At 35.8% G+C, this 15108-nt stretch overlaps 2 protein-coding genes across 3 annotated transcripts; one reads left to right on the top strand and one right to left on the bottom strand.

The window, feature by feature from the left end:
- Positions 1-95: 95 nt before the first annotated feature.
- On the bottom strand, positions 96-1358 carry LOC127620213 (DNA-directed RNA polymerases I, II, and III subunit RPABC4-like). The gene is made up of 4 exons (XM_052093354.1): positions 1304-1358; positions 1079-1142; positions 708-800; positions 96-545 (listed from the first exon to the last, which is right to left on the bottom strand). The coding sequence occupies exons 2-4, from the start codon at positions 1137-1139 to the stop codon at positions 523-525; spliced, it is 177 nt and encodes a 58-aa protein (XP_051949314.1). The 5' UTR covers positions 1140-1142; positions 1304-1358; the 3' UTR covers positions 96-522.
- Positions 1359-1511: 153 nt separating this feature from the next.
- On the top strand, positions 1512-13237 carry LOC127619826 (protein mono-ADP-ribosyltransferase PARP10-like). 2 transcript variants are annotated; one of them, XM_052092837.1, is made up of 12 exons: positions 1512-1580; positions 1810-1887; positions 2720-2895; positions 2984-3226; positions 4223-4453; positions 4544-5577; positions 6442-6651; positions 6740-6875; positions 7950-8897; positions 10910-11043; positions 11527-11701; positions 11987-13237. In XM_052092837.1, the coding sequence occupies exons 3-12, from the start codon at positions 2721-2723 to the stop codon at positions 12283-12285; spliced, it is 3585 nt and encodes a 1194-aa protein (XP_051948797.1). In that variant the 5' UTR covers positions 1512-1580; positions 1810-1887; position 2720; the 3' UTR covers positions 12286-13237. The 2 variants fall into 2 exon arrangements, with proteins under 2 accessions (XP_051948797.1, XP_051948798.1); XM_052092838.1 differs by lacking the exons at positions 1512-1580; positions 1810-1887; positions 2720-2895; positions 2984-3226 and adding an exon at positions 3718-3836.
- Positions 13238-15108: the final 1871 nt, after the last annotated feature.

Below are 15108 nucleotides of genomic sequence, written 5' to 3'. Positions count from 1 at the left end.
ATGTAGTCTCTCAATTAATGAGGTCATTAAAACGGCATGGATAAACAAGAACTGGAAAATATGACACTGCTTGACAAACATCAACTACCCTCATTTGTACCAAAATCTTTTTTTATTTTTTAAAGAGGCAGTTATTCTGTTTTTGAGCATTGACAACAGGCATATCATGAATGAAAAGTGACTAATACATAGTTTAATTTTTTATTATCAGTTTTTACATGCAAGCCTGTCATATCTTCCTATTCATTTAATCAAATGTAATCATAGTTTCTCTCACCAAAATAACAGTTTCTAACTTAATGAAAACAAACAAAACTACATTTTAATTATGAGTATCAGCAGATATTTACTTAAATGAGTCAACTCTAACACTATTGAGTCTATGCACATTTTACTCAAGAAAATTGAAGTAAATTATATTTTACTCAATTTGACCAAATGCCTATTCAAACTGTATACATGTATTTACACTTTCAAACATATATAAAGCTCATTAGAAAAAGGAAAACATTCAGATGCATCTCATCGGGCATCGAATACGACCACTGGAATCAGGAGTTAAGGGTAAATACATCAGACAATCAGATATATTCAATGCAAGTATGACTATTTTGAGTTAGTACTATAACATGCATGCTCCATTTCAAGAAAACCATGCCAAAGTTTCAGTTTTTAAATTCTGTTAAACAAGTTTTTATAAAGGATACATCTTTTTGTCCTTTTCTTGTACATGATTCTGTAGCCACATTCTCTGCATCTGATGGGGTCTCTTGCCTTGATCTCATTTTCTGTGTGACACTCTGAAACACAGAAGCAGAAAAACACAACAGATTTTACATCAGTGCTGGTGGGTCAAGAGCCTGATAAGGTCAGGTAAGCAGTTCATGGTAATATAAATCAACTTCAAAGTTTTTGTTTTACTTTGTATGATAAACAATTGTGGTACTGTGATATATTCAATCTTATATTGAAGATTGAATATACTTCTGAATAATACAAAATACTTCTGTATTATAGTCTAAAAATTAAGGATCTAATTTGCAAAGTTTTAAACTGTGAATATGAAAAGTGGCATTACCTCCACAAGTGTAGACCATTGGCTGCTGTTTGGGAGGCTGTATGTCTTTTTGAGGATCCATGACCTGAAAAACACATATAGACACACCTTACATACTTAACATACACTTTAGCTCTTAATAAAACGATATAACCAAGAGATTATTGTCCTATTCAAATGCTAATATATATATCATATATATAATATATATATAGTAATTAAATGCAAGCATTAAAAACACATTACCTTTCACACGTTAAAACGTTAATAAACGTTTTAGAGTTAGCACATGCGTACTACCTGCAGCAGGACACCACAATAAAATGCACTGCTATTGGCTTAAGTGGATGATTGACAGAATTGGAGCGCATTATTTGGACTCGTCTCTAACAGGTGGGAGGAGCTTAGATATACGCGTATCCGAGTCAGTCGGTTGTTTACGGACTTTTATTTTGTTCCCACCAAGTGAAAATCATTTCGTGAACTCTTGTTGATGCCATCAAGCGTCCATTTATCGGCAATCGTACGTAATATATATTAAATAGTTTTAAATTGCTTATTTAATTCGAAGGTTTATATTATAATAGCTCTTTAATTGTGCCATTAATAGCGCTTTAAACTTATAAACGGCCTCTTATTTATATTTCCACAAAATAATAAATGTAATAAAACGTGTGTAATAAATAAGTACAAATGTATTTATTTATTTTAATTTTGGATGCCTAAAATATTTTCTGGCATCGCCACATGAGGTTTGTGTGAAAGCAGGAAGTGTTGAACCTCAACAGTCGGACAGTCATGAGGAGCACAGTGAATGTTTAAGGCTTCAGGTGAGTCTGGAAACTTCACTGTCAATAATATTATTACGAATTATCAAACATTATTGTGCACAGTTTAGGTTCATCTTCGCATTATATTCTGATTCGCTGTAATTTAAGACCCAGCGTCACTCTTTCAGTTTCTGTTTCTTAGCACTGGCTTCTTTATTACACGGAACAAACATTTCTCTACGTTATAAAGAGCTTACAACGACACATTACAAACTACGCACATTCAGTGTTTATTCCATGATATTGATAATCAGCTATTAAGACGCAGTTTAATCTAGATGAGCAGGTCCCATATCATGAATATGTTACTTTTAGTTTAGTTTGGTTTAATGTCATTCCAGCCATACACAAGTAGCTTAATAAAAGTGTATTATTATGGACAGAATAAAGAATACTTTGTAAACAATGCACACTGTAACAATAAATAAGTAAACACAAAAACAATATATAGGATGTATAGACATTTAAAATATATCCAGGTCACATTTTACCACAAAATCAATGGTAAATAAGAAAAAAAGAAATTCAATTTTAATAGAGAAAATGGAGGCTGTTTTATGGCCATTTAGACATTTTGCATGTGTGATTATTTTCATGAAAGTTTGGCACATTTTCTCCTCAAAGTTTAATTAACGGCTTGCGTACCTAATGTGTGCAGATTTTTCTCTTGATAATGATACGGACATTTACAGGTTTTTACAGATTCACCCAGATAATGAGTGTATTCAGTTTCTTTTACTGCAACACCTGACCTCACATAAGAGTAGTTATGGCAGGAATGTCAGTGATAACCAACTAAACTTCCTAGTCTTTGTGTTTCCTGTTTTATCAGGATGGCTGGTAGCAGCCTAGAGGAGAGGACTTTGGAAGTTCTGGATATTCCTGATGATGTAGATGATGACTTACTCTGGCTGTACTTTGAAAACAAGCGGCGCTCAGGAGGAGGGGATGTGGTTTCTCTGGAAAGACATGGAAACAAAGCAGTTATGGTGTTTGAAGAGGCTGAGGGTAAGACCAAAATCCACTGCATGGATTGTGTACATTTGCAACATTTACAATCATGATGTGAGAAAAACTCTTATCTCTTCAACACTAGTTGCTGCCAGAGTTCTCGCCAAGACACATGTCCTCCAGGAATCCACATTGACAGTGCGGAAGAAACCGCCGAAGGACCCTGGAAAACTGTTGCTGAGAGGGCTCAATCCAAACACTAGTTTGGAGTTAGTGGAACTTTATGTAGAAAACCTTATTGGAATGGAGTCTGGATCGGACTTCTTTCTGTATCCGTCTCCAAGCAAGGACCTGGTTCTAATACACCTACAAACACGCTTGTCTAAAGGTTTGTGGCTGGTACATCAGCATTACATAAAGTGGCCTCCGTAAGTATTTGGACACTTGAGCCACACAATATAATATATGTCATTGCATTAGATATCATACCAAGTTCTATATATTTTAAAGAAAGTTAGCACAAGCACAGTTTTCAGGCTAAATGTTTCACAAAAAGCAGTTTTGTAAGCCCTATTCACACCGAGACCGAAGCAAAGAAAATTAAATACAATTTCTACCCCTATAGAGTAGGTTGCTCTGTTCATCAAACATTTATTTGCGTGCATGGATCTTTAAGCATTCAGCTGTCAATGCATGATATTAATATACTGATCGCTGTTAAAGCATTTATTTACCTAATTTGTAATAACTCTTTCATTATGTTATTTTCATGTTTTGATGCATTTTGAGGAGTAAATAATTGGTGTATTTTGTGTCTTGGTTTTGTCTGACAGGACCGTGGCATCATCATACTATGTCTGTCTTTGTGCTTCGGTTTTATTCCCTGCCGCGCACTCTTCGGTCTGTCTTGTTTCATGTCTGGAGTATGGTGTCTTGGTCCTGACTTCCTGTCTGGTTCAGTTTCGGTCTGTGTTGGGATCTGGACCCTCATACTCCAGGTCTGTCTGTTATTGATGTTGGTGCATCGTACATGTCATCTTGGCAGCATGCACTCATGTCAGTCTGTCTCCCGTGAACACGGGTGCGCATCGTGCTCGCGTTGCAGTGCGCGTCCGGGTCGCGAGCTGTCTTCACATAAATTACATAAATGTTTTCATCTGCAGTGACATACAATACACAATTTGAAGTGTGGTTAAAGTGTCCAAATACGTTTCTGAATTACAGTCTCAGACATTTTTTATGATTTGTTGCTTCTCATAAGTAATTTGATCCACTTTTAGACAAAATATAACATTTAAAATAAGTTCATCTTTATAAACATGTCGATAAAAAAACTTGTCAGACAGCTTGTCTTAAATGTATTGTCTTAAATGTGATTCCTTAGATTTTCAGACTCTAAGTGACAAAATTTCGAAGAAGCCTCTTGAAGGAGCAAAAATCACTCTGGAGCAGATCGAATCTACAGACTCCATTATGGTGGCCAACCTGACTCCCAATGTCACAGAGGACATGCTAGAGCTCTATTTTGGAAGTAATCGTGGAGGAGGAGCAGATGTCCTAGGAGTTACCATGCTGGCAGATGGATGTGCTAAAGTGTTGTTCAAGGATGTTAAATGTAAGACTTCTGATATCTTTCTCCAGGAAGTTTCTTAGTTTTTTTTTTTTTTACGGTTCTGAATCTCAATTTGAGCTCTTTCTTTCACAGCTGTGGACTGTGTTCTCCAGAAATCCCATAACCTGGAAGGCACAGATTTAATCGTCAAGCCGTACTTTGACTTCCTGCAAGAGGTAGTGGATCAATCAACTGAGAGGGCTCAAAATGGACAAGGAACGTTATCAGAGGAGACAGACCAGAATGAGACTAGAAGCAGTTCTGTCTCAGCCCTCAGTCCTACTGCTTCTGATGCAATGACAGGCACTAGCTTTGATCATAGTGTTGCTCTTACAAACAACGTCACCAGTTTAGTTTGCAGAACTGCTGCAACGTCATCAAAAGTTGAGCCCATGGAGACCGAACCATCTAGTCCAAAAGAAAGTTATAGCTTCATATCTGTGCCTGACACCACCAAACATCAGATGCTCAGTTTGAGTAACTTACCAGGAAACCTCACAAAGTCTCACCCCAATTTTGAGGTCAGTCTGAAAAAAGATGGTGTCCAAATCAAAGGTCCAGACCAACTTGAAGTTGAAAGACTTAAAAACAAAGTTTTGGAGTTCCTAAGTGGTATTGCACAGGTACATCTGACAAATAACACAATCAAAGCTGAGTTTCTAGGGAGAGAGGATGTTAAAACGAGGCTGCTTTTGTCCTTGAGAGGTTTACCATCAACTTACAGTGTGTCAGACTGTATGGTCACTGTAACGTCTTTGTCTCATAGCGGGGTCAAGCAGGCCTGTGACCTAATAGAGTCCCATATAGCTGAGTTTACTGTGCCAATAGCCAGAGAGTATGAGTCTGTGCTCTTCTCGCAGGAATGCTCTGACTTTCTGGATTCTCTGGACTTCTGCAGTGCTAAAGTATCTGACACCGGTGAAATGATTACTGCAGTCACCCTGAAAGGGATTGAAAACACGAATCGAGACAAGATTGTTCAGTTTCTTAGCACACCAATTCAGAGGGAGACTGTCCTCTCTATGGAGCCAGGAATGCTCACATTCCTACAACTCCATCATCGAGATCTACTGGCTGACATGGGAGAGGTCATCTTATTCCCACTGGAGACTGGAGATGGATTGAGTGTTAGTCATTGAGTTTATTTTCTTTTGATTTAAGTGCATGAAATTCACTTAATAGAATTTATTTGGTCATTTTAGTATATCAAAACAAATAAGTAAATCAAATTCAATTAAGAAATACATTTTAAATGACTCGTTAAACACAAAATTATGTATAATATTTATTATAAAATAATGGATACAAAATTATATTTAATGTAATGGAATAAACAATATAAATAAAACATTTGAACGAAATTAAGACATTTTTTTTATTATATGTTAATGTATATTTTAAAAAACAGATATAGTGTTATCATTTAATAGAATATAATTGTTTTACTCAATCATTAATTTATTGGGAAATAAAAATTTAATTAAGAAATATGAAATAAGACAAAGAAATAAATTATTTAAAAAATGAATAATACAAAACAGATATAGCTTAAACTATATTTAATATAATAATATTATTTTTAACTATTCATTTCTTGGGAAATTAACAATAAAAATATTTTAATACTGATGAAGATATAGAATTATATTTTATATAATTTATGTTTTACTTAATCATTATTTTCTAAGGAAACAAATATAGTTACATTTATTTGTTAAATGTAAATAATTTTTTATTGCAAATATAGATAAAATATAATTAATGTAATATATATATACCTTTTATATATATATATATATATTAAATTTATATTTTAATTGTATTTATATATTAAATATAAATATAAAAATTTAATTTATGTTTCTTTTACATAGTGAATAGAATCCTCTAACTCCTCAGATTTTTATAATAAATTGGTAAATCATAATCTTTTTAATTTCAGCATCTCTTACAAAAATCAGTTTTGTAATTTGTTTTTCTCAATATGACAGATCCAGGGAGATCTGAATGCATGTCTGATGGCAGAGGAGGTGTTGAGGAGTGTTATTGACTCCACCTGCACAAAGTGCTCTGTGGTCAGTCAGCCGGGCATTTGCCGCTTCCTGCTGGAGGAGGGTGCCAGCATTCTGGCAGAGATGACGGCCAAGTTCCAGGTGTACATTAACATGGAGAAGGTGCACTGGGAACCACTAGAGGACAAAGTAATGTATCCAGCCTCTTATTAGTCCTTCGTTCAGATATATATCTCAAACATGCAGTAATGGTTGATTATGGATGTGCTTTTCACAGGATATATTTGAGCTGGCATGGAAAATGACTCCATGTCAAAACATTCAGAGAAATTCCTCAGGAAATTCTGTTCCGGACATCACTCTTGAAACTCCAGTTGTCAGTAATCCGAATGCAACTGATGCCAACACTTCAGGTGATTATATGTAGATAATGTATCTAAATGTAAAGATAAAGTCAAAATTGACCCTATTTACTTTCTTAATGCACATTCCTAGGGCCTCATTTATAAAAACGTTCGTAGAACGATCTTAAATGTGAGTGTACATCAATTTCCTAAAAGTTACTATGAACGATTTATAAAATATTTGTATGCACGATTTGTCCCATAAATATTCATAAATCACAATTCATCTTAAAACCATGCGAATGTGAACAAGTGCATTAACTCTTACTGAACTCCTACAAAGATACGAATATGGTCAGACAGAATACAATAAAAGCTCATGCGCAAGTTATTAATTTGTTCATTCATTCATACAAAAGAAATGTTCTTATGCGGTTGGCAAGGTTTTCTAAAAAAGTTAGTGCAGCTACCGGTTTCGACCCATAAAATGTTGCCTATTCTACAACTCATCATTTTAATTATTAAAAATTAATCCATTCATTGACTGCGTTTACTGCAAATCCACACCATTCTTCAACCAATGTCTATATTCTTGCTAAACCTTAATTCCAAATAAGAAGTTTACATGCTCCATTGCATATAATGAAAAATGCATAGTTTACATGGCAATGATGTTCTGATTAAACTACATGCGCCTTCTTTTCCAGCTATTCTCTTCTGCTCACTCTTGCCATTGATTACACTGCATTTTAGTATTTTTATTGAAATCATTAGTTTTTGACCTCGACAACAGCAGACAAGTGGGTGGGGGATGAACTGATGTAAAAATGTTAGATTTGAAGCATTACCATTGGGATACGTCGACATGATCTCCACATGCTCTTCATGATCTGGGTTCACATTAGGTAGAGGCTCATAAAATTGTCCTGATTACAGGGACAAAATCTTCATCCTCATCGCAATTGTCCGAAAACCAGTCAGGCTCCATACTGGTATTTAACGGCAAATTTACATGATGCATTTCCCGATGGATAAAATCAAGTTTTGTCCTACAATATTTTCCTCATTGAATATTCACTGTGAAATACGTCAAATTAAGGTAGTGAATGCCCAACATTTACTAAATGCTTTCTATCTCTTTAGCTCGTATCGAAGAAGCTAAAAGGATCCTTTCCGTCATTGGCAGTGATCTGACCACCGAACCTTCCAGTTTAGGAGCCACAGACATGGAAGAGGAAGATCTGTACTCCGATCAGGGCCAAGATGTCTCAGCAATGCAGGAAGATAACAGTGACAAACCAAAGGAACTGCAGACAGATGATGTCCTGAGCTCCTTTACATACATGAACACCTGCAGTCTAGAGGAAGACGCAAGACTCTCACTGGCGATTCAGCTATCTATGGAGAGCAACAAGAGAACGGACACTGATGATCTCCAGAAAGCTCTTGAACTTTCCAAAAGCGAATCCATGCCAACTGAGGAAAACATGCAGTTTGAGAAGGCTGTCGAGATGTCGTTGCAGGACGCAATCAAATTGTCCAATACGGCCGAGATCTTTGTTTACGCCAACTATACCCATGATCTTGTTAGGGTGGACATCGCATTGGGGAAGAAGGTGGGGCTGAAGCAGTGTGAGGAGAAGTGCGAACACAAGAATTTGCGGAAGCTTTCCATCCACCAGAAAAGATGCATAGAGCTTATTAAGAGAAAGCATGCTGTAGAGATCAACATACAAGGCACGACCGCCATCATCTCTGGCTTTAAAGATTACGTCTCTGAAGCTGTTATTGATTTGAAGAGTTTCCTAAAAAGGACAGTGAATATGATGAGTGATGATGAAATCATAAAGTCTGTACAATGGGTGTGGCATGAGCAGGGGTCTGCTGCAGCGATACCGTACCCACCAGATGCCATAGTGTTCATTGAGAATGCTTGGAAGATGAAACAGAAGAAGATTGATATTCTGTTCAACAATCAGCCATACAGCATTGACTTTGAGAAGATGGAGGAGCACAGTTTGGCATCTGGGAAATCTGTGCCTATTAAACGAAAAATGCTAAGTGCAGAGGACTTGTATACGGATGGTACAGGTGAGAATTAAACCAGAGTACTTATTTGCTTATTTGTCAATGGCCATGTTCACATAGCAACACAATACGGTTAATAAATATAGTTCTGTTCATACACAGTTCAAAAAGAGAGTGACATCCGCATTCTAGAACTGAAGCAGCTTAATGCGTGCTATTCCAAAGAATACAAAATGTGTGTTTTTGTAATCATTCTACAAAGTGTACTATCTTGCCCTGAAACCAAATTTACTTTTGACCTTCCATGATCCAATCAATTCCTCATGGATAAAATCAAGTCCCTTCCTACATTTTTTGGTTTCACTCTGAAATATGTTACAATACGGAAGTAAAATGAGTTGAGAAGACTGATTTTATAGTTTAATGAATGTGTTACATTAATAACGCACAAAAAAGATTGCTTGTAACCCTACACATGAACATATGTAGGATACAGATAATATTAGGGATGCACGCTATATGGGTGACCATATCGGTATCCGCCAATACATTTTTAGGTATCGGGGTCTGTTCCAAGACTTAGTGTCTTCTGCCTATTGCTTACATAGGCAGCTGTCTTGGCAGCATCCTAACTGAAATTGAGCCTCATAAGAGACCGATTTGTAAGGCTCTACATAGCAGCTCCACACATCATTGAAATAGCATGGGCATGGGAAACTTGTTTTGCAACTGATTTCAATACAGGTGATGCGTCAGGAATTACGTGATACCCCAATGAGCATAAATACCCATAGCGCTGACACATTTTGGGTAAAATATTTTTAAGTATTGAATGGATTATAAGTATATTTACAATTCAAATGTGTGTCCCAAATCACACACATCTGCACTATTCTAGGCCATTTTGTAGTGTAAGTACTGCAAGTAGTATGTTCACACTGAAAATGCAACAAAAAGAAGTGCTCTATGAGTACCTGGATAATGTACTACTTCAGCTGAAATAACTTGTGTAATGTTGGACTCTTCATGCACTCAAAGGTCGCGGCTTGCCCTACATAACAGAATGGCGGAGTTACGGGTCTGCGATGCTGGCCAGACAAAACAATTGTAATTATTTTTGAATGTAACAAATAATGAAATTTCTTCACCTTACGAGAAGCTAAATCTCCCGACACTGAATATGTACATTATTTGAGATACACACTGATGAGCCAAAACATTATAACCACTCACAGGTGAAGTAAATAACGTTGATCATCTCTTAACATTTCAAGGTCTGGGTAGATTAGTTGATAAGTGAACAATCAATTTTCATATTCAATGTGTTGAATGCAGGAGGCAGCTAACTAAGTTTTGGAAAAGACCTATTATATCAGTCTGACTAGGCTGATCAGTGGCCAATCACCTTATTTAGTTGATATTCACATGGAACAGACATCTTTTCTGTAAATTAAAATGTACAAATGTCCTGCTTTCACTTAGTGTGAATGGTTTTTGTTTAAAAACAAGCAAAACAGGACAGATTTAAAATAAAAGCCAATATATTGGTTATTGGCCATAACATAAAAGGAATGATCAACTATTTGTACACGCCAAAATGTATATATACATATTTGATTAATATGTTTTGGTGCTTATGACTGGAAAATAATCAACTTTAATTCATATGGTAAAGTTTTATTGCTGTAAATGAACTACATGTAATCAGATATAAAAAATCAAGTACTTGTAATTGGATTACATTACCTTTTAAAAATGTGTGCAGTCAGATTAGTTACTTTATTATAGATTACATGATTACATATTGATTACATTATCTGCCAGTCTTGACTTCAATAGAGATATTCATAATAGATACAGTATATGTGTGTGTGTGTGTGTATATATATATATATATATATATATATATATATATATATAAAATAATCTAAAAGATTACATTACCGATTACAATTTTAGCTGTGTAATTTGTAATCAGTACCAGATTACATTTCGGAAGTAATCTACCCAAAAGTGACTGTACTTAGTGACTATGTATTTATATTAAAGTTGTATCAATGACTTTATTTTATTAGATGAAGATTACAGTCTGCTGTCCAACATGCCTGAAGTGTCCAAAGTGGATGTAGACTCAGATGAATTTCAAAAAGTGATAAAAGACTTCTATGACACCATTCAGGAACACCACAACAGAATCAAAATCATTAAGGTATGAATAACCGATATCTGTCAGTGGATGTGCAATGTCCCTCAAAGGCAGAACGCAGTAACTACACATTTTGTCCAAATTCAGTTATGACCAAAATCAGGTCTCTTAGACTATGATCTGATCTGAGCCAAAGAGGTTTGTCTTCAGCTACTCTCAGATTCTCTCTCAGATGAAAATTTGATAATCAAAATTCAGCCAGACAATCAAAAAAAATTGAAGCCACTTTTTTTTTCAGTATTGCCGTTTTGCCTTTGGTTTTGTATTTATTGTATTTACCGCTAATTATTGGTGTTGTGGAAGCAATCCGTGGATCATTAATTTAATTTATATGGTGAAGAAATCCTGTGAACCTATTACTGTGTTGAAAATGAAAGTTTTTCCTTTACTTTTTGTGGGTGAACAGTGATTGTCTGCTTTGTAAATCTGTTTATTTGTTGTTTATATTACTGTTCTTACTGAGCTAAACCCTTGTGCTGTTTTCAGGTCGAGAAGCTGACGAACAAACTTCTGTATGACCAGTACAGGCTGAAGAAGGCCAGTATGGAGGCCAGCTCCTCTGAGCCTGAGGTGGAACGCACTCTCTACCACGGCACCAGTGAAACCAGCGTAAAGGAGATCTGTATTCATGGCTTCAACCGAAGCTTCTGTGGAAAAAATGGTATTATGCTTTTAATTAGTTTAAAGTAGAAATAAAAACAAGTGGTGTTTGCTAACGCATGCATGACTATTACTGTAGCTCATAGAGTTATGTTTGTTGAGTTATGGCAAACCCACTCAACCACCTTGCGGTGCCCTAGCAACCACTTATAACACCTTAGCAACTGCACCATCACTGAATCATTCAAGTATATTTTAATGTAGTAAGTATACATGAGTAATTACAATAGTTTGCAACTGTTATGAATTTAAAATTAACACAAACTCCTCACTTGTCCCTTTACAGCTACTGTGTATGGTCAGGGTGTGTACTTCGCTGTTAACTCCGCTCTTTCTGTGTCGGACACCTACTCTCCACCCAATGGAGACGGCCACAAGTTTATTTTGGTTGCCAGAGTTCTGACAGGAGACTTCACAGTGGGCCAACATGCAATGAAGACGGCTCCACTCAAAGAGAGTTCTGCCATACCTGTCAGATATCACAGCGTCACAGATAAGATCAGCGATCCAACTTTATTTGTCATCTTCAATGACACACAGGCCTATCCAGAGTACCTTATCACATGCAAGAAGATCTACAGTTGATCACATAGTCTCAGATGATTTCCTCAGGCATGCACTTAAAATATATGTGTTTAATAATAAAGTCTGCTTTTTCGTAGTGCTGACATTTCTTTTTCTTTAAAAGAAATTAAGTCCTAACAGTAGTTGTGACAGTATACAGCTGTTTTCGTATTTTGATGAATACTTTGATCGCTCTTTACTGAAAGCAACTGACAGAACATACTGTACTTTCTGTTTTCTCTTTGGTCTATCATAACACTTTTTTTTATAAACGTAAATTGTAGGCAACATTATATAAAATATAAAATGAGATGTTGTTTGGATTAAAGGGATAGATCCCCAAAAATAAAAATATGTTTGTCAGAATGGTATAGACTGAAAACCTCAGTCACCACTCATTTACATTGTATGATAAGAGCAGCGTCAAAATTCTTGAATGTTTCTCCTTGTGTGTTGCATGGAAAAAAGAAAGTCACACGTATTTGACATGATAGTAAGTACATTATTTTCATTTTTTGGGTGAACTATTTAAGCCTGTCAAATTCACTAAACTCGCTGTTAATTTTGGATTGTATTGCTTTGATGCTTTGAGTAAATAAATGCTGAAATTAAGCAGCCTGCCCTGCAGATTAAATGTATTTGCAGTTCTTTTTTCTTGGAATCAGTATTGCTGCTTTTACTCATACAATAAATACATGTTTGGCTTTATGAATTGATTGTAGTATTGTTATAGTGTTTGAATATGTTGTAGTGTAACACATATGTAAATATCACTATCAAAAATAATGTTTTGAAAGGACCATGACTATGGAAATCATTCAGTACTATGGTGACCGTGTTTATTAAGGTTATTAATGAGTTATTATAAAGTGGATTCAGTTACAAGTGATAAAAGTTATTTTTACATAGAAAAAAAATGACAAACATTTAAATTAGTGTACATGAATTGCAAAGGTGTATGGTAAGCACTTTTAGTGTAATTAATTTTTAAAGCTTACAGGTATTTATTTTTGTTACTGGTAAGTAATTCAGTAGTGACTAGTATCTGGTTTATTACTAGTACTCCTTCAGTAGATAATATGTATTCAAATGTCACTAGTACTTATTCTTATACTCACTATTCCAACTAATAGTGACTATTTCACTGTTACTGGTAACAAGTTGCACATTTTTGCCATTGAATTCAAAAGGGAGCCGTGAATCAGATATCAGCTATTCATTTCCGACTAGTGTGTGACTTGTTTCTTTTTTTCTTCTTTTTTAAATTGTGACTATTCATTAGATTATTTATTAGAGTAGCTAGAAAAGTATGTGAACCCTTTGGAATTAGCTGGTTTTCTGTCCCATTAAACACTCTTCATCAAAGTCCCATTAAACATTCACAGTGTTGTGGAATAAGTAAGTTAACCATTTGCTTTAATAACTGGTTGATCCTCCTTTGGCAGCAATAACCTAAACCAAGCATTTCTGGTAGCTGCAGATAAGACCTGCACAACTTTCAGAAGGAGTTTTAGATCATTCTTCCTTGCAGAACTTCTTCATCTCAGTCTTATTCTTAGGATGTCTGGTGTGAACATCTCTCTTGAAGTCATTCCACAGCAACTCTATTGGTTACGGTCTGTGCTCTGACTGGACCAATCCAAAAGTTGGTTTGTCTTTTTTGAAGTCATACTATTGTGAATTTTTAGTGCCATTGTCCTAGTGCATTACCCAAATTCTACTGAGCTTCAGCTGGTGCACAGCCACCCTGATATTATCCTGTAAGATATCTTGATTAACTTGGGAATTCATTTTTCCCTTGAAGATGGCAAGTGGTCCAGGCCCCGATACAGCAAAGCAGCCCCAAATCATGATGCTCCCTTCACCGTTGGGATGTTGATTTCATGTTGGTATGTGGTGCTGCTGTGTGTTCTTCCAGAACAATTCATCCTTAGTTTCATCAGTCCACAAAACATTTTCCCAGTAGCGTTGTTGAGTGTGTTGTGGAAACTCTGTAACAAAAGAGACTCAGAGGCAGAAAATGTATTTCTTGATCTTTAGTAATACTTGCAAGCATGTCTCAGTCACCATACAGAAATCAAAGGTTTCACAGGTGAAGAGCCCTAAGCTCTTTGTGTCCTTTTGCCTTATATTGTGCCGTGCATGGTTTCTATGATACCCTGTACCAGGAGCAGACTTGTTCCTTTTTGCACTGACCACTCAGTGTCCATGCTTCGTCCATGCCTCGGGCATGTGAACATCTCGTGTCTTACTCTACTAATGCTGTTGCTGGGCAGAATAATGATGGAGAGGTCAAACTAAAGGAAACACACGCTTTATCACCAAGCAGAGTACAGAGTGTACACACATTATGCGGTAAGGCAGGAGAGAGAACAGACAGAGAGAACACAAATTACACAGAAGAGAAACAAAAGAATACAAAGTCTTTATAATTTTCCAAAACAAGTGTCAAAGTGGTCTTTGACAAACTTCAGGCGAACAGCAATGTTTTGTTGGAAAGCAGTGACTTCGTGGTGTCCTGCCATGGACACCATGCCTGTTTTCCATATAATAGACTCACGAATAGATGTTTCATTAATTGGATGCCAGGTTTGCCAACTCCTGACTTTAATAAGCATTTGTTGACATCATTAGCTTAGGGGTTCACATACTTTTACATGGTGAATGTTTGAATGATGTATTCAATATGTATAAGAACAGTACAATAAATAATATCAATAATGTATGTGTTATTTTCATAATTTGTGTGTTAATATTGTGTTATAAAAAGATTGTATTTGTTCATTATTGTAACTTAAATGAAGAATCAAACCAGATTTAAAGCCAAATTTATACATAAATGGA

Source organism: Xyrauchen texanus, chromosome 26 (assembly GCF_025860055.1).
Source record: "Xyrauchen texanus isolate HMW12.3.18 chromosome 26, RBS_HiC_50CHRs, whole genome shotgun sequence".
Lineage (NCBI taxonomy): Eukaryota > Metazoa > Chordata > Actinopteri > Cypriniformes > Catostomidae > Xyrauchen > Xyrauchen texanus.
Note: the sequence above shows the minus strand (reverse complement) of the source record. Positions and strands in the feature narration are given on the sequence as shown.

Excerpts from the sequence above, each read along its gene's own strand:
- LOC127620213 (XM_052093354.1), bottom strand. The coding sequence starts at position 1,139 with ATGGATCCTCAAAAAGACATACAGCCTCCCAAACAGCAGCCAATGGTC. Across the intron at positions 801-1,078 it reads AATGGTCTACACTTGTGGAG|AGTGTCACACAGAAAATGAG; the intron begins GTAATGCCACTT and ends TCTGTGTTTCAG. Across the intron at positions 546-707 it reads CAAGAAAAGGACAAAAAGAT|TGGTCGTATTCGATGCCCGA; the intron begins GTATCCTTTATA and ends TCCTGATTCCAG.
- LOC127619826 (XM_052092837.1), top strand. The coding sequence starts at position 2,721 with ATGGCTGGTAGCAGCCTAGAGGAGAGGACTTTGGAAGTTCTGGATATT. Across the intron at positions 4,454-4,543 it reads GTTGTTCAAGGATGTTAAAT|CTGTGGACTGTGTTCTCCAG; the intron begins GTAAGACTTCTG and ends TTTCTTTCACAG. Across the intron at positions 11,702-11,986 it reads AAGCTTCTGTGGAAAAAATG|CTACTGTGTATGGTCAGGGT; the intron begins GTATTATGCTTT and ends GTCCCTTTACAG.